The 27,710-nt window shown below is 46.1% G+C and overlaps 1 protein-coding gene and 1 pseudogene across 1 annotated transcript; one reads left to right on the forward strand and one right to left on the reverse strand.

Moving 5' to 3' along the window:
* Positions 1–1,215: 1,215 nt before the first annotated feature.
* Positions 1,216–26,677, forward strand: LOC125548058 (aspartic proteinase nepenthesin-1-like; annotated as a pseudogene).
* LOC147978750 (uncharacterized) lies at positions 22,996–24,663 on the reverse strand. Its single transcript, XM_087545751.1, has one exon. The coding sequence runs from the start codon at positions 24,661–24,663 to the stop codon at positions 22,996–22,998; it is 1,668 nt and encodes a 555-aa protein (XP_087401877.1).
* Positions 26,678–27,710: the final 1,033 nt, after the last annotated feature.

Genomic DNA, 27,710 nt, shown 5'->3' on the forward strand with positions numbered 1-27,710 from the left:
AAGACGGCGCCTTCAAGAAGGAACGCGACGCCAAGGGCGCCGCCACCGCCCAACAGTGTTGTGGTTTTCACCCGAGAGACTAGAGGGGAAGGGGGCGGCGGATCTGACCTGAACGGCGCCTCCAAGGAGGGGAGCGGCGCCCTCGAGCGTCGCCGCCGCCAAGACCGGCGAGGCCGGCCTAGGATTTCTCCCGGTCTTCGAATCCCCGCCACCCTTACCCCAACGGCGCGAGACCTGGCGGCCCGCAGAGGACAGGCCAGATCCGGCTGGGGAGGAGCTCGCCAAACAGGGGAGGAAGGGGCGGCCAGATCTGGCGCTGCCGATCTGCCGCTGCACCACGCCACCCGTCCTCCGGTTCACCCGCCGTCCACACGGCCAGGTTCGCCGGCCCACGCCCCCGCCACCGCCTGTCGCAGGGCCGGTGACGTCTCTCCGACAGGGCCGCCGCCCCGAGGACCTCGGCCCCCCGCAGAAGAGGCAGGGCAGCCAGGGCCCCGCCGCCACCTTCCTCGGCGTCGCGCCGGGCTTGCCCGGCGGCGGTCTCAGGCGGCGGCGAGGGGGGAAGGGAGGGGAAAAGGAGGCGGCGGCGCTAGGGTTTGGACCCCCGAGTCGCCCGAGCAGGGGCGATGCGAGGGGAGTAGTAAGATTGAGTCACCCGAGCTGCCTTTTTGTTGATGATTCGGTGATACCACGTTCTACACTTGTATTCAATTACATCGATTCCAAAGTCCAAACGCAGCCTTAGGTGTTTATAAGAGAGTACACGAAAAATAACACTCCGCGTAAGTATAAACACTCGGCTACGAATGTTTTTCTTGTAGTGGGAGCGACGCCAGTGGCTGCAAATGGCGGCACCAGGTTTAGAGGCCGGAGGAGTAATATCAGTTCTAATGCTCTATAATTTGGTAAAACCGGCTGTCCAACTATGCTCTAGCGCCCTATTATCAGTTCTTCCGCCCTATACGTCTGGATGCTAAATAATGTATGCCCATTCCGTTCCAAACATTGTTAACGTTCCACTACTACATAACTTAGTGTTGTCATTTACCTTGTGGATCTTGACATTGTCAGAATTAAGGTGCAGAATGTTGGAAGAGGAAGATGGCAAAAATTTAGTTGCTCAAAAACTCTCCTAGATAATGACATGGATGTTTCAAACCCGGACCGCAGAGCTCTTTCAAGTTTACACTAGCCAGCTTTGCACTGATCATCCACATGCTCAGTTTCATGGATCACTTACAAGCTCTGAGCTTGCTTGTGCTTGCCTCACTGGTCAGCTCAGCGGCGCCGCCACCGTCCGGCTCCGGCCACCGCTTCACGCTCACCCACATTGACTCCAAAGGCGGCTTCACCAAGGCAGAGCTGATGCGCCGGGCCGCACACAGAAGCCGCCTCCAAGCGGCCACGGGGTTTTCCAGCTCGGAGGCCGGGCCAAGGCTCCGCTCGGGCCAAGCCGAGTACCTCATGGAGCTCGCCATCGGGACGCCGCCGGTGCCGTTCGTCACCCTCTTCGACACCGGCAACGACCTCACCTGGACGTAGTGTCAGCCTTGCAAGCTCTGCTTCCCGCAGGACACGCCCGTCCCCACCGCCTCGTCCAGCTTCTCCCCTCTGACCTGCTCCAGCGACGCGTGCCTGCCCGTGTGGAGCCGTGGATGCGCCCCTAGCTCCCTCTGCGGCTACCGCTACGCCTATGGCGACGACTCCCACTCGGCCGGCGTCCTGGGCACGGAGACGCTCACGTTCGGCTCTGGCCCCGGCCAAGTACCGGCCCCCTTTGCCGGAGCTGTCGCGTTCGGCTGCGGGAGAGACAACGGGGGCGACTGGTACAACTCCACCGGGCTGGTCGGCCTCGGTCGCGGGAGCCTGTCTCTCGTGGCGCAGCTAGGGTTCGAGAAGTTTTCCTACTGCCTCACCGACTTCTACAATACCAGCCTGGGTAGCCATGTCTTGTTCGGCTCCCTCGCCGAGCTGGCCCCGCCGCCGTGCAGTCGACGCCGCTTGTGCAGAGCCCGTAGAGTCCATCAGGTACTATGTCCCTCTCGAGGGCATATCGCTCGGCGACGCTCGCCTGCCGATCCCGAACCAATCCTTTGAGCTGCACGCCGACGGCACGGGTGGGATGATTGTGGACTCCGGCACCATCTTCACCGTCCTCGTGGAAAGTGCTTTCAGGGTGGTCGCCGACCACGTGGCCGAGGTGCTAGGCCAGCCGGCGCTCAACACGACGAGCCTGGAGAGCCTTTGCTTCCCGGCTCCTGCCGGTGTGCGGCAGCTCCCGGCCATGCCGGACATGGTGCTGCACTTTGCCGACGGTGCGGATATGAGGCTGCATGGGGGCAACTACATGTCCTTTAACGAAGAGAACTCCTCGTCCTGCTTAAGCATTGTTGGGACGACGTCGGCTTCGAGTTCGGTGCTGGGCAATTTCTAGCAAGAACATACAAATTTTTTATGACATCACCGTAGGGCAATTGTCATTTGTCCCCACCGACTGTAGTAAGCTCTATGGTGGCTCCAGAATTAATAGGATTGTGAAAGAACAAAAATCCTAGATACACGGACAGTTTACTGAAGAGGTAAATACATCCATGGTGCTTGAACTTGCTGTGGATGGTCACTTTAGTGTCTGAATTTGAGAAATACGCCAAACTGGTTCTAAAACTTGACACGAACATGCAAATACGGTGTTAATCCTGTCCGTAGACATAAAGTACGTCGACATGGATTCGTATGTGGCTGACATGGCACTGACATTGCAAGGGGCCCACTTGTAGCTATGAAACAGGATAACTTAGTAATCTATGACTCTATGATTAGTGGGCCCTCCGGTGAATAATTAGGAAAATTAACATAAAAATGCCCTAGACGGGAATCAAACCTGCAACATGACGCTTGGTCAATGCTTCCCTAGCCAACAAAACCAGAATTGTATTGACGATAATGATGGCCCTTCTGGCTTAATATGGTTGAACCAAAAACGGTCGAATACATCAACGGCTGAAGGTAGTGGCCCATTTTACACAGGCTATTTCTAATGTAAAAATTATGTAAATAATAATCATAATAATTAAAGTTAGATTCAAATATTCACGTGTAATAAATAACTACCTCATGCTACACAAATATCCGTGTGCAGACAAATAAATATACAGCGGTTTGCAATAAAATAATCATAATAATCAATGGGTATTAAAAAAATGTTGTAAATACAAACATTTAAAATACACAGTCATGGATTATATTTAACAATTATATGAATAATTAAAATATATAGTAATGAAATAATATATGAATAATAACAATGTTTGTATAATATAAATAATATATTTCTTTTATATTACAGTTTTGTACATATTCTTTCAATTATTCAAACATTTTAATATTTATATGCATATTTTAAATGTTTGTATTTGCAAACATTTTTAAGTAGTCATGGGTTATACTTAAAATATTAACTAGCAATGTGCCCGTGCGTTGCAATGGATCCACAGTAAAATAATACTTGTCCACAAACTTGAAAAAAATACTCTAGTTTTGATATACATATATCACTAAAAATATATTATGTTTCACTCAGAAAAATTTCTCGGACTGGTTTGATGAGGTGAGGAAGAGATGTGGTTGGTTTCAAGATACTAAGGTGTTTTCTGGACATTGGAGCAGAGAAGTGAGCTATTTTTACAAAAAGGTCACAACTTACCTTACCGTTTTTAGATGTAGATCTAATAGTCAAAAATGACGGATGGCAGACACACCATCATCACCAACTGAATCTTTTATAGGAGTAGAGATTTCTAAACTATATATAAGTTAATATTTCTAAAAATTACAGTTTTAATAAGTTATTTTATTGTATACCTTTAGATATTTATATTTTGTGCACACTGATATTTGTGTGGCATGAGGTAATTATTAATAACACATGAATATCTGAATCTAACTTTTCTTATTATGATTATTATTTACTTAAAAAAATAACGTGTGTAAAATGAGCCACTGGCTGCAGTCCATTTATGGATAGAAGAGTTTTAGTTAAAATACATTAAGAATGAGGCTGTCTTAGTTATCAAATCATATTCTATGTTGTGGCTAGTGCGACCAGCTCACAAGCAGCAGGTTTGCTAGTTCAAGTCCTTTCCGGCGCATTTTTCATATTAATTTTGCTAACGTACTGACAGGCAGGCCCACTAATCATAGAGACAAATAGTATTCAAGTAATTGTGTTTTGTAGATATAAGTGGGTCCCATGCCATTTCGGTGCCACCTCAGCCATATACTGTGCCATGTCGACGCACTTTATGTCCATAGACCGGATTATCGCCGTATTTGCACATTCATGCCAAGTTTCAGAACCAATTCGGCGTATTTTTCAAGTTCAGGCACTAATGTGAACGTCCATGGCAAGTTAAAGCACCACCGGTGTATTTACCTCTTTACTGAACATAACAGGTTGTTTCCAAACTAATCTTCTCCCCCCTTAATTTTCAGTGGGGATGGGCCCGTCAGTTTATTTCTACCTAATCAAAATCAGCCAGGTAAGCCACTCTATAATACCCTGTAAAGATATTTCGTGCGTGTAACATTGCTCGTGAAAGAAACACTACATGAAACTTTTTGTACGCCAAGGAGTGTATTTCCACGGGCACTCGGCACAAATCACTACAGAAAAAAATACATCATCTTATGTTTTGTCGTAAACCGAGTGTAATTTGTTGGCCACTCGACTTATAATAGTGTACACGTTCCTGCCCTTGCTCAAAGCGGCGCCGTGGAGTGAGCTGTCAAGGACGCTGTGCAGGTGCAAAGTTCAGGCTGGAGCTCAACGCCCACCGGCCCACGTGGCAAGCTCTCTGGTCCTCACGGTGAGGAGACCATCCATATGTTTTCCAGAATGCTCCAGTGTCATTCACTGGTGTTTTCACTGCTGACTTGATTAACAAAGGGTTACTTTCTCAACGCCTGCAGAATTTCCACCATGGATGCATAAATGCATAATCCACCTCCTTGGTGGAGCTGGGAAGCTAATAGAAGCATTGGAGAAAATATCTGAAATGCACATGAGATGAGACCCAGCTCTGCAATTTGGGGATCCCTGCTAGCAGGCAGCCTGTATGGTTCATGATAGTAGTAAGTTTTTCTCTGCTCATCTGAGTGTTCTTAGCTAGAATATTATTTTGAGAGAGGTACGACTCGATTCTTATATTTTTAAGTCGAGAGGAATTGCCTGGTCTTCTTATATATTTTCCACTAACATGTCATACATGATTCACTCACTGGCTTTGCAGTAAGTTTCATTGAGGAAAGCCTTTCAGTAGCATTGATTCTGACCAGAAGCTCATAGTCATCGCTAGAACATGTAGGATGCAGAGCCATGATTTGAGCATAAAGGTTGCCTAATGTATGAAAAACTATATTAATTGTCTATATCCAAACAAGAATATGTAATGAAATAGACCAAACAAGAAGTGGTTGGTTGCATGAGAAATTAAATTAACTACTACTATATACATTGAATGGTCTAATATCAAAACAACAATTATAATGGTAAAGATAAGTTGAATGTCGGAAGATCCACGAGGTAGTTTTTTTCGATCGAAGGGGCCACACGGCCCCCATTTTCATTATGAAAATGGAGTTGTTTACAAGGCATCAAACCAACATTACATCATTGATCTAGAAGCCACGCCGGGATGCTCCAGCCTATCCAGCCTAATCATCACACCACTGATATATATCACCACATCAGGATGCTTCAATCTGCCCAAAACTAACCATGGAAGGGCCTAGTGCTACGCTAGCTATAAAGGTATCAACAGACTAAAGGACGATAACCAAATTAACATAAATGCTTTGAAGCCAGCAAGCATTTCCAGTGGCTAGCTTCACAAAATCCTTCTCACATGCGGCACCAAACCATGCCCTCCTCTGAAGATATCATGAGTCACCCTCACGATACGCCTAGACACCTGATGAAGCAAGCTTTGCACCCCTCTTTTCTGCAATTTTTTCCATGAGTCAAGTAGGGAACAAGCAAGAAAGATAATGTCAGTAGGATCTCTAGGCATAACACTTTGAAAACAGGATTTGTTCCTTTTTTCCATATAGACCACAAGAGAGCAGCAGTACCCAATAAAACAACTACTCTATCTTTGCCAGTATAGCTAGACAGCCAGTTCTGCCATAGGTCGAAAAAACATATTGGATCTCTCTGGCTCCCTAGAGCACATCCCACAATATTCCACAGGAACTTAGCTATGGAACAAGTGAAAAATAAATGGTTCACACTCTTCACAGTCACAAAATTCACAAAACTTAGCACCTTTCCAGCCTTTTTTACTCAGATTGTCCTTGGTCAGAATCCTATTTTTGATTACTAACCAAGATAATGCCTTAACTTTAAGAGGCATCTTCATCCTCCATAGTTTTTTAAAAGGGAAAACAACTTGTCTAGCTATAAGATAGTGATACCGAGATTTAACGGAAAAGCTATCGGAGTTTGTAAGTAACCATTTAACTTTGTCAGGCTTATCCGACAAAATCACCTGACCACACATATCAAGTAACTTATTCCACATATCAAGAGTCTCCCAATGTAAACATCTTCTGAACCTAATACAATTAAACTCCAAGGTAAATACTTTCGCAACAGTAACATGTTTGCAAAAGGTTAGATTATAAAGACGAGGAAAATCAAACAAAGAGGAGTATCCTTTATCCACACATCTTCCCAAAATCTAGTTTTACGTCCATCCCCCACAATTCTCTGACAACAGCTATAGAAAATATTCTTAACTTCTATTAAGCCATTCCAGAAGTGGGAGTTGTTAGGAGATGATTCACATTGAGTCAAAATTTTCTTCTTCAGATACTTTGCTCTAATCAACTCCTGCCAGTCCCCCTCCTCATTTTCTAGTCTCTAGAGCCACTTACAAAGAAGACTAACATTTTTAACATCTAGATTAGTAACCCCAGTCCTCCCTGGTCCCTAGGTTGGCACACATCATTCCAGTTGACCAGGTGGTACTTCCGCACTCCCTCCCTTTCTTGCCAAATCAAACGAGCTCGGAAAAAATCAAAGCGTTTACGCACACCTTTAGGCAATCTAAAGAAGGAAAGCATGTGACTAGGAACACTACTCAAGCAAGTCTCAGTAAGAATGAGTCTCTCTCCCATAGGAAGCAAGCTCCCTTGCCAGGTAGCTGCTTTCTTCTCACATTTCCCTCAGCAGGTTTCCAATCGCTATTACTAAGTTTCTTATAGTGTAGAGGCATACCCAGGTAGCGAAAAGGAAAGGTTCCAATTGTGCAAGTAAAGATCTGAGCATATTTCTTCTGTCTTACTTCTGCCTCACCGAAGCAGTAAACCTCGCTTTTAAAAAATAATAATTTTTAGACCAGTCAAGTGCTCAAAGACACAAAGAATGATTTTAAGATTCCTAGCTCCTTCCAAGTCGCCCTCAAAACAAAAAATCGTGTCGTCAGCATATTGTAAAACAGAAAGGCCACCTTCATAAATCTGAGGGGCTAGACCTTTTATAAACCCTTGCTCCTGAGCCCTTCCAACCAGGGTCACCAGGACATCAGCAGCTATATTAAACAGCAAGGGGGAGAAGGGATCCCCCTGCCTTAGACCTTTTCTAGTAGTAAAATAGTTACCCAACATCTCATTTAAAGTAATAGCGACTTTCCCATCAACAATGGTTGACTTGGTCCACTGAATAAACTTTTCAGGGAACCCTTTCATTTCTAACACAGAAAGCATAAAGTCCCAGTTAATTTTATCGTAAGCTTTCTCAAAATCGACTTTAAAAAGCACACCACAGAGCTTGTTTCTATGAAGATAGTGCATGGTCTCATGCAACATTACTACATTATCCAACAAATAACGCCCTTTAATAAACGCTGTTTGGATCTTAGACACTATCTTGTCAGCAACTAACATAGCTCTAGTGTTCAAAACCTTGGTAAAAATCTTAAAAGGAACATTAAGCATACAGATAGGTCTATACATCTGAATCTTATCAGCCCCCCTGGCCTTTGGCAATCAATGTAACAACACCATAATTTAGCCTAGAGAGGTCCAATTTGCCATCAAAAAAATCATTAAACAGCTGAAGTATATCGGAACAAATTAAATCCCAAAATACTTGGTAAAATTTAACGGGCATTCCATCAGGGCGAGCCGCTCGATTACGTTTCATAGAGAAGGCATCAAGCTTGATCTCTTCCAAGGAGAATCTAGCAGTCAACATTTTCTTATCTTTAATATCTAAACAAGCAGGAACGGGAATATTTAGAGAGATAGGTAAAAGGTCTACATGACCAAAAGGCTCTTTATAGAACTTGGTAGCATAGTCCAATAGCTCCTTATCGCCCTGGATAATAACCCCATCTTGCACAAAACGAAAGATCTTGTTCTTTCTTTTCCTACTGCTCGCCTTAATCATAAAATATCTAGTGATGTTATTCCCTTCCCTGAGATCTCTCTCTTTAGAGCGTTGATACCATTTGATTTCCTCCTCTCTCAAAATCTTATTCAGACTACACTGAAGGTCTTTTCTAAGTTCATAGTTAGCTACTGATAACCCAGTTAGCTCACATCTCCTATCAAGATCATCTAGTTGAGAACTTAGAGTGTTTCTCTTTTTCCTATAAGCCCCCTCCACATTGAGATTCCATCCTTTCAGGCATCTTCTCAAATTCCTCATTTTCTGCATCCAAATGGCCAAATTATCCTTGCCATTCACATTAGAATGCCAAAATTTATTAACTACAGCAGCAATATCATCTCTGGTAAACCAACATAATTCAAAACAAAAAGGCTTACTAGCTGTAAGGGTTTTAACCCCGTTATGCATAAGCAAGGCTGCATGGTCAGAGACACCTCTAACCAGTGTCCTGACAGTAACTAGTGGAAATTTTAACTCCCAAGTGGGGCTAACTAAGATCCTATCCAACTTAACAAAAAGGGGATCAATCTGGCTATTCGACCAAGTAAAATTTCGCCCAGAAAGCTCAAGCTCCTTCAGGCCCCAATGCTCAATAATAGAATTGAAAAAAAAGACCATTTAGGAAGCTTCTTGGCCTTGTTCCTATCCTTGCTCCTCCTAATGATATTAAAATCGCCGCCAACAACAAAAGGATGATCATTACACCCAAGCATATGCACAAAATCAATCAAGAAATCTTCTTTGTCTCTGGAGTGAGCAGCTCCATGGACATTGACCAGATTCCATTTGAAACCCGTCCTCTTATCCATAAGAGTCATCCTAGTCAAGTATTTACTAGCTACACAGTATCTACTTCAAATAAATCTTCTCTAACCCCCATAAGCAAGCCACCCGAAGCACCAACAGATGGCTGCCAAAGCCAAATAAAGGTGAAACGACCGCTAACCCCTGCCAGCCACGGGTCAGCGAATGCGCGCTTTTTTGTTTCTTGAATACAAACAAATTCTAGCTTATGCTTCGAGATAGTTTCTGCAAGAAATCTTCTCTTTTCAGGTTCCCCTAATCCTCTAGCATTCCAAAAAATACCAGCCATAAAAAACTTTATATATAATCAGGTATCATTACCAACACTACAGCGAACCTTTGGTTTAACACTGAATGCACCAGTGCAAACCTTTCTTTTAGGTTTAAACAGAGAAGATAACATCAATATTTCCTCTCTTAGATCCTCATCCTCTTCGGAATCAGAACCAGAATCAGAATCAGAAGCTAAATTCTTAATAGCATCAGGGTCAAAACTATCCAGTTTTGACTCAGTATCATTATCTTTTCTATCCTCTTTCCTTAATTTGGCAGTAAATAGATCACTTCTAGACTTTTCTAATTCCTTAATCATAGAAATAGATCGCTCTATTTCCTCAGGACTCCTACCTAAGCTAACATCAATAGAACTAGTAATATGGGAAATAAAGCTAGGTACAGTATTTAAAATAGTAGGTACCGTGGTATCACCTGGGGTTATCTCGAGGTTTTTCTTTCTAACCATCTCTGTAGCTTTATCCATAGTTTGTCCTTCATCTTTTTTCTTGTTCCTGTCGCTCCTTCTTCTTGCTGCCTCGTCAGAAGCAGCTTTGTCCTTGGCCTTTTAAACTGTAGCAGCAGCCTCGACGAGTTTCATTTTGGTAGCATCAACTCCCCCGACAATATAAGGTAACGGGTTTTGTAACACACTTTCAGACATAACCACACAAGGGTTTTTCCTCAGACCACCATCTTTCCCCGTAGGTGCAGCAGTTCGAGTCAAATTCAGACACACAGGCTTTTTTTTAGATCAGAGTAGTACAGACTACTCAGAAGGAGCACTTAATTCGGCCAACATCAGGGATCGAAGACTCTGCGGAACATCTGCAATCACCAGTTGGTCACCTGTACTCCTAGTTAGAGCCGCCAAACCATGCGCCAGCTCATTACACTTCCTCTTCACATACTGGATTCTGTAAGCGGCAAATCTCTTCAACACATCTTTTATGTCCATGATGAGTCCATAGCAGTCCGAGCGGGGCGGAAGCTTTGAGTTTAATTCAGCAATGACGTTTTGATGATCCATCTCGAGCACCACCTCCCCATTATAATATTTTCTCATTGTCATGAGCCCGACCAGGGCAGCTCTAGCTTCTGCCTCTTCTACACTACTACAGACCGGCAGCTTTTTGCAGACTGAAAGAAATACTAGTCCTCTGTGGTCCCTAGCAATCACGCCAGCTGCGCTCTCTCCAGTTACAGCTTCAAAAGCGGCATCACAATTGATTTTGGTCGTTCCCCGGTTCGGCGCATACCACTTGTCGCCTTGGAGTGTTGGTCCCTCCAGGCGGGCTCCTCCATCCACTCCCGCCTTCTTGGAAACGCCATGACTATCATTGGTCCCAGCAGCTGACCTCAGGTCCTCCTCATACTTCTGCAGAAACAACACAGATCCCCTTATAGATTCTTTTCCATCATGGCGCATGCAGTCTTCCCTATGGTGCCAGCAACGCCATAGAAGTAACAATAACTTGGTGCGCACCTCTTTGAAGGAAATATGCCCTAGAGGCAATAATAATGTTATTATTTTATTTCCTTATATCATGATAAATGTTAATTATTCATGCTAGAATTGTATTATCCGGAAACATAATACTTGTGTGAATACATTGACAAACTAAAACGTCACTAGTATGCCTCTACTTGACTAGCTTGTTAATCAAAGATGGTTATGTTTCCTAACCATAGACATGTGTTGTCATTTGATTAATGGGATCACATTATTAGGAGAATGATGTGATTGACATGACCCATTCCATTAGCTTAGCACCAGATCGTTTAGTTTGTTGCTATTGCTTTCTTCATGACTTATACATGTTCCTATGACTATGAGATTATGCAACTCCCATTTGCCGGAGGAACACTTTGTGTGCTACCAAACGTCACAACGTAACTGGGTGATTATAAAGGAGCTCTACAGGTGTCTCCAAAGGTAAATGTTGGGTTGGCGTATTTCGAGATTAGGATTTGTCACTCCGATTGTCGGAGAGGTATCTCTGGACCCTCTCGGTAACGCACATCACATAAGCCTTGCAAGCATTGCAACTAATGAGTTAGTTGCGAGATGATGTATTATGAAACGAGTAAAGAGACTTGCCCGTAACGAGATTGAACTAGGTATTGAGATACCGACGATCGAATCTCGGGCAAGTAACATACCGATGACAAACGGAACAACGTATGTTGTTATGCGGTCTGACCGATAAAGATCTTCGTAGAATATGTGGGAGCCAATATGAGCATCCAGGTTCCGCTATTGGTTATTGACCGCAGACATGTCTTGGTCATGTCTACATTGTTCTCGAACCCGTAGGGTCCGCATGCTTAAGGTTTCGATGACAGTTATATTATGAGTTTATGAGTTTTGATGTACCGAAGTTAGTTCGGAGTCCCGGATGTGATCACGGACATGACGAGGAGTCTCGAAATGTCCGAGACATGAAGATTGATATATTGGACGGCTATATTCGGACATCGGAAGTGTTCCGAGTGATTTCGGAGAAAACCGGAGTGCCGGAGGGTTACCGGAACCCCCCCGGGAGAAGTAATGGGTCGTATGGGCCTTAGTGGAGAGAGAAAGAGAGGAGCAGCCAGGGTAGGCCGCGCGCCTCCTCCCCCTGGTCCGAATTGGACTAGGAGAGGGGGGGCGGCGCCCCCCTTTCCTTTCCCCCTCCTAGTAGGAGTAGGAAAGAGGGGAGTCCTACTCCTACTAGGAGGAGGACTCCTCCTCCTTGGCGCGCCATAGGGCCGGCCGGCCTCCTCCCCTTGCTCCTTTATATACGGGGGCAGGGGCACCCCTAGACACACAAGTTGATCCACGTGATCGTTTTCTTAGCCGTGTGCGGTGCCCCCTTCCACCATAATCCTCGATAATATTGTAGCGGTGCTTAGGCGAAGCCCTGCGACGGTAGAACATCAAAGATCGTCACCACGCCATCGTGCTGACGGAACTCTTCCCCGACACTTTGCTGGATCGGAGTCCGGGGATCGTCATCGAGCTGAACGTGTGCTAAAACTCAGAGGTGCCGTAATTTCGGTGCTTGATCGGTCGGGCCATGAAGACGTACGACTACATCAACCGCGTTGTCATAACGCTTCCGCTGTCGGTCGACAAGGGTACGTAGATCACACTCTCCCCTCTCGTTGCTATGCATCACCATGATCTTGCGTGTGCGTAGGATTTTTTTTTGAAATTACTACGTTCCCCAACAGTGGCATCCGAGCCTAGGTTTTATGTGTTGATGTTATACGCACGAGTAGAACACAAGTGAGTTGTGGGCGATATAAGTCATACTGCTTACCAGCATGTCATACTTTGGTTCGGCGGTATTGTTGGACGAAGCGGCCTGGACCGACATTACGCGTACGCTTATGCGAGACCGGTTCTCCCGACGTGCTTTGCACAAAGGTGGCTAGCGGGTGTGAGTTTCTCCAACTTTAGTTGAACCGAGTGTGGCTACGCCCGGTCCTTGCGAAGGTTAAAACAGCACCAACTTGACAAACTATCGTTGTGGTTTTGATGCGTAGGTAAGATTGGTTCTTACTTAAGCCCGTAGCAGCCACGTAAAACTTGCAACAACAAAGTAGAGAACGTCTAACTTGTTTTTGCAGGGCATGTTGTGATGTGATGTGGTCAAGACATGATGCTAAATTTTATTGTATGAGATGATCATGTTTTGTAACCGAGTTATCGGCAACTGGCAGGAGCCATATGGTTGTCGCTTTAGTGTATGCAATGCAACTACGTTGTAATGCTTTACTTTATCACTAAGCGGTAGCGATAGTCGTGGAAGCATAAGATTGGCGAGACAACAACGATGCTACGATGGTGATCAAGGTGTCGCGCCGGTGACGATGGTGATCATGACGGTGCTTCGAAGATGGAGATCACAAGCACAAGATGATGATGGCCATATCATATCACTTATATTGATTGCATGTGATGTTTATCTTTTATGCATCTTATCTTGCTTTGATTGACGGTAGCATTTTAAGATGATCTCTCACTAATTATCAAGAAGTGTTCTCCCTGAGTATGCACCGTTGCGAAAGTTCTTCGTGCTGAGACACCACGTGATGATCGGGTGTGATAGGCTCTACGTTCAAATACAACGGGTGCAAAACAGTTGCACACGCGGAATACTCAGGTTATACTTGACGAGCCAAGCATATACAGATATGGCCTCGGAACACGGAGACCGAAAGGTCGAGCATGAATCATATAGTAGATATGATCAACATAGTGATGTTCACCAATGAAACTACTCCATCTCATGTGATGATCAGACATGGTTTAGTTGATTTGGATCACGTAATCACTTAGAAGATTAGAGGGATGTCTATCTAAGTGGGAGTTCTTTAGTAATATGATTAATTGAACCTAAATTTATCATGAACTTAGTACCTGATAGTATCTTGCTTGTTTATGTTTGGTTGTAGATAGATGGCCCGTGTTGTTGTTCCATTGAATTTTAATGTGTTCCTTGAGAAAGCAAAGTTGAAAGATGATGGTAGCAATTACACGGACTGGGTCCGTAACTTGAGGATTATCCTCATTGCTGCACAGAAGAATTACGTCCTGGAAGCACCGCTGGGTGCTAGGCCTACTACTGGAGCAACACCAGATGTTATGAACGTCTGGCAGAGCAAAGCTGATGACTACTCGATAGTTCAGTGTGCCATGCTTTACGGCTTAGAATTGGGACGTCAACGACGTTTTGAACGTCATGGAGCATATGAGATGTTCCAGGAGTTGAAGTTAATATTTCAAGCAAATGCCCGAATTGAGAGATATGAAGTCTCCAATAAGTTCTATAGCTGCAAGATGGAGGAGAACAGTTCTGTCAGTGAGCATATACTCAAAATGTCTGGGTATAATAATCACTTGATTCAATTGGGAGTTAATCTTCCAGATGATTGTGTCATTGACAGAATTCTCCAATCACTGCCACCTAGCTACAAGAGCTTCGTGATGAACTATAATATGCAAGGGATGAATAAGACTATTCCCGAGCTCTTCGCAATGCTGAAAGCTGCGGAGGTAGAAATCAAGAAGGAGCATCAAGTGTTGATGGTCAACAAGACCACTAGTTTCAAGAAAAATGGCAAAGGGAAGAAGAAGGGGAACTTCAAAAAGAACATCAAGCAAGTTGCTGCTCAAGAGAAGAAACCCAAACCTGGACCTAAGCCTGAAACTGAGTGCTTCTACTGCAAGCAGACTGGTCACTGGAAGCAGAACTGCCCCAAGTATTTGGCGGATAAGAAGGATGGCAAGGTGAACAAAGCTATATGTGATATACATGTTATTGATGTGTACCTTACTAATGCTTGCAGTAGCACCTGGGTATTTGATACTGGTTCTGTTGCTAACATTTGCAACTCGAAACAGGGACTACGGATTAAGCGAAGATTGGCTAAGGATGAGGTGACGATGCGCGTGGGAAATGGTTCCAAAGTCGATGTGATCGCGGTCGGCACGCTACCTCTACATCTACCTTAGGGATTAGTATTAGACCTAAATAATTGTTATTTGGTGCCAGCGTTGAGCATGAACATTATATCTGGATCTTGTTTGATGCGATACGGTTATTCATTTAAATCAGAGAATAATGGTTGTTCTATTTATATGAGTAATATCTTTTATGGTCATGCACCCTTAAAGAGTGGTCTATTCTTATTAAATCTCGATAGTAGTGACACACATATTCATAATGTTGAAGCCAAAAGATGTAGAGTTGATAATGATAGTGCAACTTATTTGTGGCACTGCCGTTTGGGTCATATCGGTGTAAAGCGCATGAAGAAACTCCATACCGATGGACTTTTGGAACCACTTGATTATGAATCGCTTGGTACTTGCGAACCATGCCTTATGGGTAAGATGACAAAAACACCGTTCTCCGGTACTATGGAGAGAGCAACAGATTTGTTGGAAATCATACATACAGATGTATGTGGTCCAATGAATGTTGAGGCTCGTGGCGGATATCGTTATTTTCTCACCTTCACAGATGACTTAAGCAGATATGGGTATATCTACTTAATGAAACATAAGTCTGAAACATTTGAAAAGTTCAAAGAATTTCAGATGAAGTTGAAAATCATCGTAACAAGAAAATAAAATTCCTACGATCTGATCGTGGAGGAGAATATTTGAGTTACGAGTTTGGTGTACATTTGAAACAATGCGGAATAGTTTCGCAACTCACGCCACCCGGAACACCACAGCGTAATGGTGGGTCCGAACGTCGTAATCGTACTTTACTTGATATGGTGCGATCTATGATGTCTCTTACTGGTTTACCGCTATCATTTTGGGGTTATGCTCTAGAGATGGCCGCATTCACGTTAAATAGGGCACCATCAAAATCCATTGAGACGACGCCTTATGAACTGTGGTTTGGCAAGAAACCAAAGTTGTCGTTTCTGAAAGTTTGGGGTTGCGATGCTTATGTGAAAAAGTTTCAACCTGATAAGCTCGAACCCAAATCGGAGAAATGTGTCTTCATAGGATATCCAAAGGAAACTATTGGATACACCTTCTATCACAGATCCGAAGGCAAGACTTTTGTTGCTAAATTCGGAAATTTTCTAGAGAATGAGTTTCTCTCGAAAAAAGTGAGTGGGAGGAAAGTAGAACTTGACGAGGTAACTGTACCTGCTCCCTTATTGGAAAGTAGCACATCACAGAAACCAGTTTCTGTGACACCTGCACCAATTAGTGAGGAAGCTAATGATGATGATCATGAAACTTCACAACAAGATACTACTGAACCTCGTAGATCAACCAGAGTAAGATCCGCACCAGAGTGGTACGGTAATCCTGTCCTGGAAATCATGCTACTAGATCATGATGAACCTATGAACTATGGAGAAGCGATGGTGAGCCCAGATTCCGCAAAATGGCTTGAAGCCATGAAATCTGAGATGGGATCATGTATGAGAACAAAGTATGGACTTTGGTTGACTTGCCCAAAGATCGGCAAGCAATTGAGAATAAATGGATCTTCAAGAAGAAGACTGACGCTGACGGTAATGTTACTGTCTACAAAGCTCGACTTGTCGCAAAAGGTTTTCGACAAGTTCAAGGGATTGACTACGATGAGACCTTCTCACCCGTAGCGATGCTTAAGTCTGTCCGAATCATGTTAGCAATTGCCGCATTTTATAATTATGAAATTTGGCAAATGGATGTCAAAACTGCATTCCTAAATGGATTTCTGAAGAAGAGTTGTATATGATGCAACCGGAAGGTTTGTCGATCCAAAGGGAGCTAACAAAGTGTGAAAGCTCCAGTGATCCATTTATGGACTGGTGCAAGCTTCTCGGAGTTGGAATAAACTCTTTGATAGTGTGATCAAAGCATTTGGTTTTGTACAGACTTTTGGAGAAGCATGTATTTACAAGAAAGTGAGTGGGTGCTCTATAGCATTTCTGATATTATATGTAGATGACATATTACTAATCGGAAATGATATAGAATTTCTGGATAGCATAAAGGGATACTTGAATAAGAGTTTTTCAATGAAAGACCTCGGTGAAGCTGCTTACATATTAGGCATTAAGATATATAGAGATAGATCAAGACGCTTAATTGGACTTTCACAAAGCACATACCTTGACAAAATTTTGAAAAAGTTCAAAATGGATCAAGCAAAGAAAGGATTCTTGCCTGTGTTACAAGGTGTGAAATCGAGTAAGACTCAATGCCCGACCAATGCAGAAGATAGAGACAAAATGAAAGATGTTCCCTATGCTTCAGCCATAGGATCTATCATGTATGCAATGCTGTGTACTAGACCTGATGTGTGTCTTGCTATAAGTCTAGCAGGGAGGTACCAAAGTAATCCAGGGGTGGATCACTGGACAGCAGTCAAGAACATCCTGAAATACCTGAAAAGGACTAAGGATATGTTTCTCATATATGGAGGTGACAAAGAGCTCATCGTAAATGGTTACGTTGATGCAAGATTTGACACTGATTCGGACGATTCTAAATCGCAAACCGGATACGTGTTTACATTAAACGGTGGAGTTGTCAGTTGGTGCAGTTCTAAACAAAGCGTTGTGGTGGGATGTACATGTGAAGCGGAGTACATAGCTGCTTCGGAAGCAGCAAACGAAGGAGTCTGGATGAAGGAGTTCATATCCGATTTAGTTGTCATACCTAGTGCATCGGGTCCAATGAAAAACTTTTGTGACAATACTGGTGCAATTGCCTTGGCAAAGGAATCCAGATTTCACAAGAGAACCAAGCACATCAAGAGACGCTTCAATTCCATCCGGGATCTAGTCCAGGTGGGAGACATAGATATTTGCAAGATACATACGGATCTGAATATTGCAGACCCGTTGACTAAGCCTCTTCCACGAGCAAAACATGATCAGCACCAAATCTCCATGGGTGTTAGAATCATTACTGTGTAATCTAGATTATTGACTCTAGTGCAAGTGGGAGACTGAAGGAAATATGCCCTAGAGGCAATAATAATGTTATTATTTTATTTCCTTATATCATGATAAATGTTTATTATTCATACTAGAATTGTATTATCCGGAAACATAATACTTATGAGTTTATGAGTTTTGATGTACCGAAGTTAGTTCAGAGTCCCGGATGTGATCACGTACATGACGAGGAGTCTCGAAATGGTTGAGACATAAAGATTGATATATTGGACGGCTATATTCGGACACCTGAAGTGTTCTGAGTGATTTCGGAGAAAACCGGAGTGCCGGAGGGTTACCGGAACCCCCCCCCCCCCCGGGAGAAGTAATGGGCCGTATGGGCCTTAGTGGAGAGAGAGAGAGAGGAGCAGCCAGGGTGGGCCACGCGCCTCCTCCCCCCTGGTCCGAATTGGACTAGGAGAGGGGGGGCGGCGCCCCCCTTTCCTTCTCCCTCCCCCCTTTCCTTCTCCCTCCCCCCTTTCCTTTCCCCCTTCTAGTAGGAGTAGGAAAGAGCGGAGTCCTACTCCTACTAGGGGGAGGACTCCTCCTCCTTGGCGCGCCATAGGGCCGGCCGGCCTCCTCCCCTTGCTCCTTTATATACGGGGGCAGGGGGCACCCCTAGACACACAAGTTGATCCACGTGATCGTTTTCTTAGCCGTGTGCGGTGCCCCCTTCCACCATAATCCTCGATAATATTGTAGCAGTGCTTAGGCGAAGCCCTGCGACGGTAGAACATCAAAGATTGTCACCACGCCGTCGTGCTGACGGAACTCTTCCCCGACACTTTGCTGGATCGGAGTCCGGGGATCGTCATCGAGCTGAACGTGTGCTAAAACTCGGAGGTGCCGTAATTTCGGTGCTTGATCGGTCGGGCCGTGAAGACATACAACTACATCAACCGCGTTGTCATAACGCTTCCGCTGTCGGTCTACAAGGGTACGTAGATCACACTCTCCCCTCTCGTTGCTATGCATCACCATGATCTTGCGTGTGCGTAGGAATTTTTTTGAAATTACTATGTTCCCCAACACTCTTCGTTTTCCGCATCGAGGGCCACTTGTAGCCAGTCTGTTCCGGTATTTCTTAGCTTTTGCTCAGCCGGTAACACCCAGATCTTCCTCATCTCTGCTCTCAAGGCCCGGCTTTTGGTACAAGTTATGACTGCATGGTGTTCATCCTCCTCACCATTTCCACAAATGCTGCATGTGGCATCCACTTCCAAGGTTCTCTTCCATTTATTTTTCTTGGTAGCCAGAGTATTTGTCGCAATCCTCCATGCAAAGATACAGACCTTACCGGGGACCTTTGCCTTCCAAATAAGATCCCAAATGCTTCTGTCATACGGTTCCTGGTAGAGCTCGAAGGATTCTGAGCCGACTGATCCTGTATGGCCGCAGCCAGCTTGTAGGCGCTCTTAACCGAGAAAACACCGTTTTTCTCATGGTGCCAGGCAATACAATCGCCTACCTCCGAGGCTGGAATGCTGAGTTTGCATATCTCATCAGCATCAAAGGGGTGGAAAATTTGTCTGATGAGCATTTCATTCCATGCTTTCCTATCTGGTACCATGAGTTGGTTAACCCATCTGATCCGGGAACGCCTCACAAAAGCGGCTGTCATGAGGCCTTCCTTTCTCGGGATCCATTGATCCCTTTGGATCTGTATACTTTTTCCATCTCCCACCCTCCATATAAGCCCCTTCTTCAATAGTTCCAAGCCGAACTCAATAGCTCGCCACACCGGTGAGGCATCATGTGCAAACACCGTATCCAGCAGATTTCCATTAGGGTAGTATTTAGATTTTAGCACTCTCGCACACAGACTATCTGGCTTTTGCAGGAGCCTCCAACCTTGCTTGGCCAGTAGTGCTTGGTTAAACAAATGCATGTCCCTGAAGCCAATGCCCCTGGCTCTTTTTGGTTTTGTCATACGATCCCAAGACATCCAATGTACCTTTCTCTGTCCCTCCGTGTCACCCCACCAGAAGTCTCTAATCATTTTCTCGTATTTGTCACAAAAGCCTTTGGAGAGCAAGAAGACACTCATGGTGAAAGTTGGGAGTGCCTGCACAACTGATTTCACATGAACTTCTTTTGCACCAAAGGACATAAACTTCTCAGACCAATCGCTGCATCTCTTACCAAATCTATCCAAAATAGGCTGAAATTGATCCTCCTTCATCCTCCCCTCAGGAGTAGGTAAGCCTAGGTATTTGCTTTTGAAAGAAACCGAAACCACACCCAGGATGTTCTTTATTGCCTCTCTTCTTTCCGGTGGGCAGATTACGTTGAACAGTAGAGAGCATTTGTTAGAACTGAGAAGCTGCCTGGTGCACCTTTGGAAAGTATCCAACACTTTCTTGATCGTTGCAGCTTGTTTTGGCACCGCTTTAAAGAAAATCAAGCTATCATCCACAAAAAGTAGATTTGAAATGCCCGGGCTATTTCTAGCAATCTTGATAGCTTGATAGGGTTGATATTGTTCTCGGCCAGCTCCTTCTTCAGCAAAAGCACCAAACCATCTACAATAAAGAGGAAAAGATAAGGACTTAACGGGTCCCCTTGCCGCAACCCCCGGGAGGGTAAGAACGGCTCCATCAGCTCTCCATTGCACTTCACCGAGTATCTCACTGATTTGACACATTGCATCACCCATTGAGTCCATTTGGAGCAGAAACCAACTTTCTGGAGCACCCCTTCCAAAAAACCCCAATCCACTCTGTCATAAGCCTTGGCTAGGTCCAGTTTGTAAGCGCAGTAGTTGTCGTTCACATTCATGCAGTGTTGAATCTTATGGAAACATTCAAAGGCAATGATGGCATTATCCATAATCATTCTGCCCGGTATGAAAGCGCTCTGGGTTTCCGAGGTGATCTCGTTTAGAATAGGACGCAGACGATTTACAAGACACTTGGAGATGACCTTGTATATGGCGTTGCACAAACTGATAGGTCTGAAATCGTTAAGAGACTGCGGGTCTTTTCCTTTTGGGATAAGCATGATCACTGTGTCATTTATTCCTTCAGGCATGACACTATCCACAAAGAAACTCCGAACGCTCTTGATCACATCATCCTTCATATCTCCCCGGTTTCTTTGGAAGAAACGAGATGGTAACCCGTCCGGTCCAGGTGCTTTTAGAGGGCCAATCTGAAAAAGAGCATCGCTAATTTCCTCGTTAGAGAATGGCTTTGTTAGATCTTTGTTCATGTCACCCAAAACCCTAGTTGTCACCAGCTCAAAGATATCCATTGGGTCGGTGTTCTCCTCACAAGTGTACAGGTTGCAAAAAAAAGGCCTTCGTTGTTGCATGCAGACCGCTAGTGTCCTTGACCCAATTGCCATCTGTGTCTCGTAATTTTTGAATAGCATTCTTCTTCTGACGCCAAGTAGCTTCCCGCTGAAACCACTTCCTATTCCTATCCCCCTCACGCAGGTATGTCACGCTAGATCTCTGTCTCCACATTAATTCCTCTCTTAGGAGCAGCTCGTCTAGGTCCTTTGAGAGCTTGGCTGCTTCCACCTCCAGAGCAGCCGTTGGGGTGGCACACCAGATTCTTCTTAACCTTTTCCTAATTTCTGCTGTCTTCCTTTGTACCGAGCCAAAATCTCGCTTGGCCCATTCAGACAGCTCCTTTTGCATGTTCTGCAGTTTTGCGCCTATCATACGTAAACTGGCGGCCGGCCCGAACTTGCCCCAAGATGCAGTTATAGTTGGCTGAAGCGACTCCGCCCTTTCCCACATCTCCTCGTATCTAAAGTTGCTCTGTCTGCCCTGTTCCACCGGCCTCCATTCTTTCCTGTGCCCCATCCTCAGAATAATAGGGAGATGATCTGAGCGCGAAGAACAAATATGATCCACGGATGCGTTTTTGAACAGGTCTGACCATGACGGAGACGCGACGAACCTGTCCAGCCTCGCTCGGACATTGCTGTTGCCCTGCTGCTTATTATTGTAGGTCCATCCCGGCCCTTTGAATCCCAGATTGAAGAGATTACAGTCGGACAACACCTCCCTGAAATTGCACATATATCTTTCTGACCTCTTAGCGGCTGAAAAAAGTTCAGACTGCCACATACTTTCATTCAAATCCCCGGTCATGAGACACGGCAAGTTGCTTGTATCTTTGATTCTTCTCAGGAGTAACCACATGTGATGACGCTCATGTGCTTTAGGTTCCCCATAAACAAAAGTTCCCCTCCATTGGGGGCCATGAACATCAAGTCTGACCAACACATCAATATACTCGTCCCCACGGCAATCTTTTTTATTTCCACACTATCATCATAGAATAGAGCAATGCCGGCACCTTTACCAATGCCGGGTTGCGTGATACAATGGAGGAGACCCAGCCTCCACTTTAGGTTTGTGACAAACTTGTTATTCTGCCGCGTTTCAGTAAGGAAGACGAGCTTGGGCTTATGTGTGTGTACAAGACACACTAGTTCTTGAACTGTACGAGGTTGCCCGAGGCCTCGACAGTTCCAGCTCATGATCGTCATGGCTCCTGGTGGGCGCCGCCCTTGGCACCCACCAGGTTGGCGGGAGCCCCCTGCCCGGTCGCTTCCTTGCTGTCCGCAGATCCCTCTTTCACCATACCAGCCGCCCACACCTTCCTGAACTTGTCCGGTCCCCCATCAGACTCAGCCTCCACTGGAGCTTCGACAACAAGCTCATCATGCCCACCCCTTTTTCCCAGAATCGAGTGCACCTGTCCGGCTCTTTTCTTTGACCTGTTGTCCTTTATCACCCTACCGTTGAACAAGCCCTCCACCGTCCACACAGTCTGCTGCTTTGTGAAGCGAGGAACTGGCCCAAAACCAGGAGGGACTAGCAGCTCCATAGTGGTCTCTCCCACATCCTCACCGACCTTTGTGCCTTCGCTCTTGGGCACCACATCGCTGCCCTCTTCCAGGGCCGGATAAGCCTGCGCCTGCGCCAGTCCAAGCTCGAGGTTGACCATGGGAGCTTTTCCATCTGACTTGCTTGGAACTGATTTCTCCACAGCGTCGGCCTAACCTTTCGTCTGATCCGCCCCAATGGTACGAGGGGGTAGGCTCTGATCCAGCAGGGCACCCACTCCTCCAGAAAGGGGCGTGCTCGCCACGGTTTGCCTGGCAACGATCCCGACCCCATCAGGTTTCTTGGTCAATGTTGGTGTAGATGACCTTGGGGGGCCGCTATCATCATAGACCCTGAGAGCACTTACAGCAGCAATAGCCGCCTGCACTTGCGGGTTTAGCAGCACCTCCTCCGGGATCTTCTCGCAGGCCCTCTTCCCATGGCTTGAGCTCTTCCCTTTGTGAAATTCTCTCCCAAAACTAAGGAGGCGACGCGCGCTATTCGCCACAGGAGCCACATAGCCCCCTCTACTATTGCTTTTCTTATATGGGGAGGCACGCATTGTTGCCGTGAACCTCATCTCATGGAGGTCCTCCGGCAACTTACAGTCGCGTTGGCCATGCCCAAGATACCCGCAGTAACCACAAAAACGCGGCACCCTTTCATACTTAACCTCTAGAGAGAACACCTTATCGCTAGGTTTATCACGGGATTTTATCCTATCTCTGAGGGGCTCATCAACATCATGATTGATGCGGATCCTAATGAAGTCTCCCCATATCTTGCCCCTGCTATCAATATCTACTTCCAAAACCTCTCCCAGCTCCGCTCCGAGTTTCCACGCGACACCTTCATCGAGCATAATGGGGGGAACATCATGGACACGCACCCAGATGGGCATGGGTGCAACCTCCACCTCGCCCGGCGGGGCGCCGCCATCCACCGTAACCATGAGGAAGGCATCCCCCTGGTGAGTCCATGGGCCGTTGTTGAGGATGAATCGCCGGTTCCCCTCCTGCTCAAACTCGATGAGGAAGCGGTTGTTCTTCAGGGGCTTGTAGTCCATGCCCCCGTGGAGACCCCACTTGCCCTTGAGCTCTCCGAAGAGCCCTTCATTGCTATAGGGCAGGGGCGAGAAGAAGAGCCCTACAGCAACCCACCGGTAGTTCATGGCAGATCGCTCCTTCGTCAGGTCCAACTCCACCACCCCCTCACCACAGGGGGCGTAGCGGGTCGGGAATCTTTGGGCAATGATGTCACTGCCCGCCCCAAGCCTCCTCATCGAAGCCCTGTCTCCCTGGCTGCGGGAGTTGTCGCCGCGGAGCAGGGCCCCGGTTATGTTCCTCCCGCCTGCGAGGCCGGGACCAGCCTCACCTTCCATGGGGGCCTTGTCTTTCCGGGACTCCATGTTCGGCATCACTGGTGGTTTAGCGAAAGCGTACAGCGCGCCAGCAGACAGAAGAGAGGCGAGATGTGTGTGTTCTTCCAGCTCGCCTCCTCTTTTTAAACAAGCCTCTACCCAATTTGCTCCCAGCGATTCCGTGATCCTTGTGGGTGATATCTTTCCTTCCTCTTGATTCCTTGCCCTGCCGTCCGATGCTGGTGATCCTTTGAGCTTATCCGGGGGATCCCTATCCTTTGAACAAAATGATTCTAGAGCCGAAACCCTAGAGACTTTCCTTCCCCTCCCTTGATCCAGATCTTCCTTCATGGCTTGCAATCTCTCCCCGATCCTTTTCATGGCTACACCATCAATTGCACGTACCTTCCCCACGATCCCAGATCGGAACACGCCGATCTTCTCCTTTTCCATGCCGATCTGCTTACTCTCTTTCCTCATTCGCAGCCATGCCTCGCGGAGCCTCAACAGGCCCACTGCCGGCTCCGAATCCCTACCACCCTCGGTGACTCTATCCTCTCTTCTCCAGTCGCCGGGGTTGTCCGTCGGCGGCCGGCCCCTCGGGTAGTTGGGCGTCGCCCTACTGTCGCCTCGACAGGGGCTCCGTAATTTTCGGTGTCCATCCTTACTATTCCTATGATGATTTCATCAATGTAGAAAATGTACCGGCTCAGGCTCTAGACACACAGGCTTTTCATTCTCTTTATCAATGTCATTTTGTACTTCATCAGGATCATCACCAAGCATCTCTCTGTCAACTGCCTCATTGATCTCACCAATTCTTTGTGTACCAATGCCAAGTCGCCTCGCAAAGTCATCAGGGTCCTGTGTACAATCAAATTCATCTTCTTTCTGATAATCTACATCATTGTAAAGTCCTCCAGCACAGCTGAGTCTTTGGCGAATTTAGCATTAACTTGTTCCACTCCGGAGAGTAGTTTCTCATTTGACATTTTTTTCTCAAGCAGTTTTTTCCTAGTCTCTCTCTCAGCAATCAAGTTCATGTCAACTTCATACTGGCTAGAAATAACTTCTTCCCTGTGTGTATCTTCATCATAAGCTGCACTTGTATCTACATGTAGTTGATTCCTCGGAGATTTACTGCATCCAGCATCATCTCCATTTGCCTTATCTCTAGGTCGTTTTTTAGCAACACTAGCATTCGCGGCAATATTTCTCGGAGGTAGTTCTCCATAGTCGGAGATGAACATCCACGAGGTAGTTCATGTAAACCTCGGAGATGAACATCCACGAGGTAGTTTTCCATAGTCGACTCGCGTATCACCTTATTTTAGAAGACCCTCGCCAAGACGCCGATAAAGTTGAAGCTATCCATGTACATTGGTATCGCAACACAAACGTACTCGTCGCGGCTATACTTCATCATCATATTTTTTATCTCATCCACCAAAAAACCGCACAACATGGCAGTGGAGATGCAAGCGAATAAGGTGCTGATTTTCCCAGTCTATCAAGTGATGTTCATCCCTAGTTAGAATTAATTCACTAGGGCCAAGGGGGGTCGTGCCCCCCCTACCGTAGAGAAATTATGTGAAATATCATTAGTTGTTAAGCTAAAATTTTAAGGATTGTCCCTTTTGGCCCCTCTCAACTCTACTTTGCCTAATGTCCAAACAAGAATTATAATTGTAAAGATAAGTTGACATATTCTTCGTGTCATTGACGAGAAAACCGCACAACACAACGGTGGAGATGCAAGCGAATAAGGTGCTGCTAATTGTCCCAATCTACCAAGTGATCCCGAACCAAACCTTCGAGCTGCACGCCGACGACACGGGTGGGATGATTGTGGACTCCGACGCCATCTTCATGGTCCTTGTGGAGAGTGCTTTCAGGGTGGTCGCCAACCACGTGGCCCAGGTGCTCGACCAGCCGCCGCTCAACACAACGAGCCTGGAGAGACCTTGCTTCCCGGCTCCTGCCGATGAGCGGCAGCTCCCGGCCATGCCGGACATGGTGTTGCACTTCGCCGGCGGTGCGGATATGAGGCTGCATGGGGGCAACTACGGGCCTGTTTGGTTCATGGCTAACTTTGCCACAACTAAGCTTAGGCAAAGTGTGGCTGCCACAAAAAAGTGTGTCTCACAAAATGGCCACCACAAGTGTGGTAAGATTGGACAAAAAGTTGAGCCTATGACATGTAGACCAAGTGGCTAGAAAAGTGTGACAAACCACAAGTGTGGCAATAAACCAAACACATGCCTAAGCTATTGTGGCACGACTAAGGTTAGGCATGGCAAGCTTAGGCTGCAAACCAAACAGGCCCTACATGTCCTTTAACGAAGAGGACTCCTCATTCTGCTTAAACATTGTTGGGGCCACGTCGGCTTCGAGTTCGGTGCTGGGCAATTTCCAGCAACACAACATACAGATGTTGTTTGACATCATCGTAGGGCAATTGTCATTTGTCCCCACCGATTGTAGCAAGCTCTGAGGTTTACCTGTACTTTATTAAACGATGCACTATTTTTTCATGCATGGCAGCATGAGATCAAATGATATCCAATCAAAACACTTCCATGAATAAAGGGGTGGCTCTGGAATTAATAGGATTGTAAGAAACACTACATGAAAAAATTTGTATGCCGAGGAGTGTACTAGTATTTCCTAGGGCGCTCAGCACAAAGCATTTCAGAAAAAGAAAATATTGACTTGTGTTTTGTCGTAATCTGAGTGTAATTTGTTGGCCATTCGACTTACAAGAGCGTAAGTTGAGGGCAACCCTAACACAAGAAAAACGAAGGACCCTTGTCTGACACCATCGTACACCAAGCAAAGTTTGAGAAACACTCGATTAGAGCATCTCCAGCCATTCGGCCCCCAAAGGACGCTTTTGGGCGAAAAATAGCGCCTCTTTGGGGCCTGTCGATGATAATTTGGGTGTGGGGGCGAACCGATTCCCAGCCGAGAGCGCACCAGCATGGACAAAATCTTTTTCTAAAACCACAAATTCAACGAAGTTCAATAACGTTTGGACAAAATATAGGCGATTTCATTAATATTTGGCAAATTTTTACATAGATAATAAACATTAAAAACTACTCCAAGTTCATGACGAGGAGTTTGTAGAAGGCGGTGTAGTCGTCGCCGTCGTCGTCGTCACGGTCGCTCGGCGGCCCGTCCTTCGGGGCGCCGTCCTTGCTGCAGCCCTGCCCTGGGTCGCCGCAGCGGACCGGATGGCTCGGCACAACAACCTCGTCGTCGTTGTCAGAGAGCACGTCGACGCCGGCCTTGTCGCGGCCGCGGCGCTGCGCGGCGATCTCCTCCAGAGCGCGGCACTGGCGCTCCATCTCATACTACACGTAGTCCTGACGCGACCATAGGAGGCCGCTCTCCAGGTCTGGGGCCATGTCCTTGTGCTCCTTCTTCACGGGGAGGAGCTTCGCCGGCTCCTTCTTCGGCTTGACCAGGTAGGAGGGGGAGGGGAAGGGGCGCGGCTGCCATCGTTGATGACGAGGGCGCCGCCG

The sequence above is a fragment of the Triticum urartu genome, chromosome 3A (assembly GCF_056163025.1).
Source record: "Triticum urartu cultivar PI428250 chromosome 3A, HENAU_Tu73, whole genome shotgun sequence".
NCBI classification, from domain to species: domain Eukaryota; kingdom Viridiplantae; phylum Streptophyta; class Magnoliopsida; order Poales; family Poaceae; genus Triticum; species Triticum urartu.